General features: G+C 55.7%; 1 protein-coding gene across 1 annotated transcript; it reads right to left on the bottom strand.

Annotated features, from left to right (window-relative positions):
- Window positions 1-249: 249 nt before the first annotated feature.
- LOC307073118 (prolactin-releasing peptide receptor) lies at window positions 250-4,857 on the bottom strand (the record flags this gene model as incomplete). The annotated part of the gene is made up of 3 exons (XM_079732821.1): window positions 250-630; window positions 3,552-3,949; window positions 4,512-4,857. 3 exons carry the CDS (start codon window positions 4,855-4,857, stop codon window positions 250-252), a joined length of 1,125 nt encoding a protein of 374 aa, XP_079588947.1.
- Window positions 4,858-5,265: the final 408 nt, after the last annotated feature.

Raw genomic sequence — 5,265 nt, 5'->3', positions numbered from 1 at the left:
CACCACCATCAACCTCCACCACCACCACCACCACCACCACCACCACCACCCCCACCACCTCCACCACCACCACCACCACCACCACCACCCCCACCACCACCACCATCCCCACCCCCACCACCACCACCACCACCACCACCACCCCACTATATATTGTTCTTTGTGTTCCCTAACCCGTCCTTTCCAACGTTGCCTCGGTTGCTGATTTCGCCAAACGTCACAAAGAGATTCCACCGTCCGACGGCCGTCCTAGCGCCGGGCGTCGTCGGTGAGGACGGCCACGGCCAGGCCCCCGCCCCCCGGGGGACGGCCGGCCCGGCCCGGGCAGGGCGTGGAGCCGGGGGTCCGCCGGACGCCCCAGGAGATGTTGGTGTGGCGGGAGGCGCAGTGGGAGGAGAGGGTCTCCCCGCGGACGTCGCCCCCGCCGCCGTCCCGGGGGGCCGTGCGGCGGCAGTAGCAGAGGTAGCCCTTCAGGTGCTTGCGGACCTTGCTGTGCAGCGAGGCGTAGATGAAGGGGTTGTAGCAGGTGGAGCTCATGGCCACCAGGTGGCAGCACACCTGCAGGAGGTTGATGTAGCGCTTCCCCATGATGTGGAAGTCAGGGTCTAGATCCAGCAGCAGGTTCAGCACCTGAGGAGAGAGAAGGGGTCACCTCTTACCTTCAGGGCGTTTAGGAGACACTTTCATCCAGAGCCACTTACACTAAGTCCATTCGTCAGAAGAAAGGGAAACGACAATATATCTCTGCCGGTACAGTAAGGATGTTCATAGAACTAAGTTCCAAGCACAAACAATCACTAGGTTAAACCATTCCCTGTATAAAACAAAGATAGCTAGGATGAGACGCTAAGCAATGCTAAGTACTAATTTTAAGTGCCAGGACGTACAGCATACAGAATACAGTTCCTACTCCCTCTCCAGTCAACAGTCTCCAGTCATACCAGATCAGGCAGAGGGACTACATTGAGTGGGTTTCAGGTCTATTGTATGTTATTGTTGTTATTGTTACAGAGATGGCATTAAGCAGCAGGTAGGGGGTCCACACAAGGATAGGTAAGATTGCATTGTTAGGGTTTGAACCCTCAACCTGGCAGTCAAACAGCCAAACTAACTGACCGCAGCGCTCCTTTACAGTGGCATTGGTTTATGTATTTTGCGTGTGCCCTACTTCCCCGTGTAAAGCGATCTCACAGCCATACGTGGGGAAGCACCTTCAGTCAACCATTTTACAGTTCTAAATGTTCTCCTATTTCAACAAGCTTGAATATCCCATTAAAGATGCAATGCATTATGGATGCGCTAAATGCACACAAGCGACAGGGGTCTCTACCATGAATCATCGCCAGGTTTCATTACATACGTTCTGTATGCAAACCTGCATCCTAATTTGCCATTTATATTTTTAAATGGACTATAAAATAGGACAGGTTCACAGAGAGCGTTTCTATTTGGTGTCCAAATGTTTTATAATTAAACATCATTGTTTGAAGGCTGCCTAGCAAAGTGATACGTCTTATGCTGGATTGGTGAAAGGTATGGAAAGCATTTTAGTAAGTCATTGCAGAAGCCAGTGTTACATGATAATGCTTCACTTCTTAGAGAAGCAGATGTGCCCAAACTTCGACTGATTAGGCTCTATTTTCTTTGTGTAAGGGGATGGCTTATAATGCTGAAGTGGCTTTGAAATTAACCATAGCACCTAGCCCCCATTTCTGCTGCCTCTTCCTGCCAGCTACTGCCTGCATTAACACCACCCCCCTCCTATTTCTGAATCTTTAACAGCATCATTTAAACTGAAAGGGGAACAGATAGTGTGCCAGTACCAAGAGCAGCCATGAGCTGCCCAAAACAAACATTACCTTAACCCTCTCTCAACCCTACCCTAAACCACCCGTAACCCTACACTAACCCATCCCTAACCCAACCCTCACACTAACTCAACCCTTACTCAACCCTAACCCAACCCTAACCCTAACTCTGACCCTAACACAACCCTCACCCTACTCTTACCCTAACCCTCACCCTACCCTAAGCCTAACTCTAACCCTAACCCTAACCCAACCCTAACCCAACCCTAACCCTCACCCTACCCTAAACCACCCGTAACCCTACGCTAACCCATTCCTAACCCAACCCTAACACTAACTCACCTGGTTCATTTCCTATCTCTCTGACAGACGCCAATTCATTTCAGTCAACAACTGCAAATCCCCCACCTCCCCAGTCACTCATGGTGTCCCCCAGGGCTCTGTACTTGGTCCCCTACTTTCATCATCTACATCCTCCCACTCGGTCAAATCCTCTGCCAACATGGCCTCCATTTTCACCATCTCTGCAGCCACCCATTGCACCCTCACCACCTGCCTCACTGATGTCAAAACTTGGATGCAACACGACTTCCTCAAACTAAATTGCATTAAATCAGAAATCCTCATCATTGGCCCAAACTCCCTCACCCGCCCCACCCAGGACTTCTCGAATAATATTGATGGTTCCATTGTCACCCCCTCCACTCACATCCGCAACTTAGGTATCATCCTTGACCCCACCCTCTCATTCCTCCCCCATGTCAACCAGATTACCAAAACAGCCTTCTTCCACCTCAGGAACATCACTCGTCTCCGTCCCTCCCTATCACTCTCAGCCGCCGAAGCTCTGGTCCACGCATTAATTTCATCCCGCCTTGATAACTGTAACTCCATCCTATACGGCTCATCAAAACACTTGCTTAATAAACTGCAATATGTTCAAAACTCTGCAGCCCGTATGCTCACATCCACCCGCCGCTCAGACCACAGCCCTGTCCTCCACGACCTCCACTTGCTTCCCATCAAATACCGGATCGATTTCAAAATACTACTCATCACCTTCAAAGCCCTCAACAACCTGGCGCCCCCCTCCCTCTCTGACCTCCTCCACCGCCATACCCCTACCCGTTGTCTCAGGTCCGCCGTTGTCAACCTCCTGCACCCCATCAGGACCAACCTCCAGTCCTGGGAAGACAGAACCTTTGCTGTAGTCGCCCCCGCCCTCTGGAATGCCCTACCCAATGACATCCGCAATGCCAACAACCTTTCATTTTTCAAAACTGCCCTAAAAACACACCTTTTCACCCTTGCTTTTAACCTTTAAACTTTTGTTTGTTTTGTTTAGCTTTTCTTTTTTTTTCTTTTGTTCTTCTCATGATTTAGCTTATTAAGCGATTGTGAAGCACATTTGAGCACTGGAAAAAGCGGTATATGAATTTGATCTATTATTATTATTATTATTATTACTCAACCCTCACCCAATCCTAACCCTAACCCTCCCCTCCCCTACCCCTCCCCCCCCCCCTCCCCTCCCCTCCCCCTCCCCCTCCCCTCCCCTCCCCTCCCCCTCCCCTCCCCCTCCCCCTCCCCTCCCCTCCCCTCCCCTCCCCCTCCCCTCCCCTCCCCTCCCCCTCCCCCTCCCCTCCCCCTCCCCCTCCCCTCACCCTCCCCTCCCCCTCCCCTCACCCTCCCCCTCCCCTCCCCTCCCCCTCCCCCCTCCCTAACCCTGGCCCTGTAGCCCACCTGCAGGGGCAGCCAGCAGAGGGCGAAGGCCAGCACGGAGCCCACCAGCAGGGTGAAGGTCTTCCTCCTGCGGCGGGTCCAGCGCTCCTGGCTGTGGGAGGTCTCCCCGGGCAGGGCGTGGCGCCGCAGGCTGGCGGTGATGGCGCAGTAGGAGATGCTGACGGACAGCAGCGGGATCATGTAGGACACCGTGAGGATGAAGCAGGAGTAGAGCAGCCGCAGGTGGCCGCTGCTGGGCCAGAACTCCTCGCAGACCACCAGGTGTATGCCGCTGGGCCGGAGGTCCAGGTAGCGCGTGTAGAAGGAGGGCGGGGCCGCCAGCGCCAGGGAGAGGCCCCAGATACCCAGAGCCACGCCCCCGCAGCCCCGCACCGAGATCCTCCTCCGGACCGGGTGGGCTGGGACCCCCCGGGTGGGAAACAAGAGGGCGCTCATCAAGACCAACTCATCTGTGGTGGTGGGGGTGGTGGTGGAGGTGAAGGTGGAGGTGGTGGTCTTGGTGGTGGTGGCAGAGATAGTGATGGTGGTGGTGGTGGTGGTGGTGGTGGTGGAGGTGGTGGTCTTGGTGGTGGTGGCAGGGATAGTGATGGTGGTGGTGTTGGTGGTGGTGGTGGTGGTGGTGGTGGTGGTGCCGAGAGCCTCCTCCGGACTGGGTGGGCTGGGACCCCCCGGGTGGGAAACAAGAGGGCGCTCATCAAGACCAACTCATCTGTAGTGGTGGTGGTGGTGGTGGTGGTCATGGTGGCAGTGATGGTGGTGCTGGTGGTGGAGGTGGAGGTGGTGGTGGTGGTGGTGGAGGTGATGGTGGTGGTGGTGGTGGTGGTGGTGGTGGAGGTGATGGTGGTGGTGGTGTTAGTGGTGGTGGTGGTGGCAGTGATGGTGGCGGTGGTGGTGGTGATGGTGGCAGGGATGGTGATGGTGGTGACGGGGGGGTGGTGGTGGTGGTGACGGGGGTCCTACCTACGACGATGTAGCGGTCGACGGCGATGGCGGTGAGCGACAGCGCGGAGGCGAACACAGTGGCTCCCTGCAGCAGCGGCAGCAGGTGGCAGAGCGGCCGGCCAAACAACCAGCCGCCGCGGTCCAGGGCGTAGGACGCCGTCAGCGGCACGCAGCTCAGACACATCAGCAGGTCGCCCGCCGCCAGGTTACCGATGAAGAAGTTGGTGGCGTTGTGCAGCTTCTTGTCGGCGGAGATGCAGGCCAGCAGGAAGCAGTTCCCCACGCCTGCCACGGCCACCAGGAGGCAGTAGAGGGGCAGGAAGAGGGGCTTGAAGCGCAGGAGCAGCTCCGTGCCGGAGAACATGTCTATGAGGCCGGTGTGGTTCTGCTCCTGGCCTCCAAGCCCCCCGGAGTACCCTGCGTCCAGGCTGGTGTTACCGGACCACTGGGGGTCCACCGGCAGGAAGATATCCATGGTGGGGGGGCTCCTAGAGAGAACCAAGGACCAGTGATGAGGGCGTGTTTCACCACTGGGGACTGGGCTGAATCACAGAGAAACCACCGTCCCATTGGTGGACATCGGATCCCCAAACTGACGGTGAACCTCAAACCGTTCTGTTCACACAGAGAGTGTTTCCTGATTCTAATGGGGATATAAAATAATCAGGTGTCACAGAAACAGGGTGATGCTTTCCTTAAGTCCTGATCAGGGATCTAGACGTTGCCCAGTATTTAAGACTGTACCGGCCTTCAATGTCACAAGTGAAGAACA

Source organism: Pollachius pollachius, assembly GCF_949987615.1.
Source record: "Pollachius pollachius genome assembly, chromosome: 3".
Lineage (NCBI taxonomy): Eukaryota > Metazoa > Chordata > Actinopteri > Gadiformes > Gadidae > Pollachius > Pollachius pollachius.
This window is presented reverse-complemented; position numbering and strand designations above follow the sequence as displayed.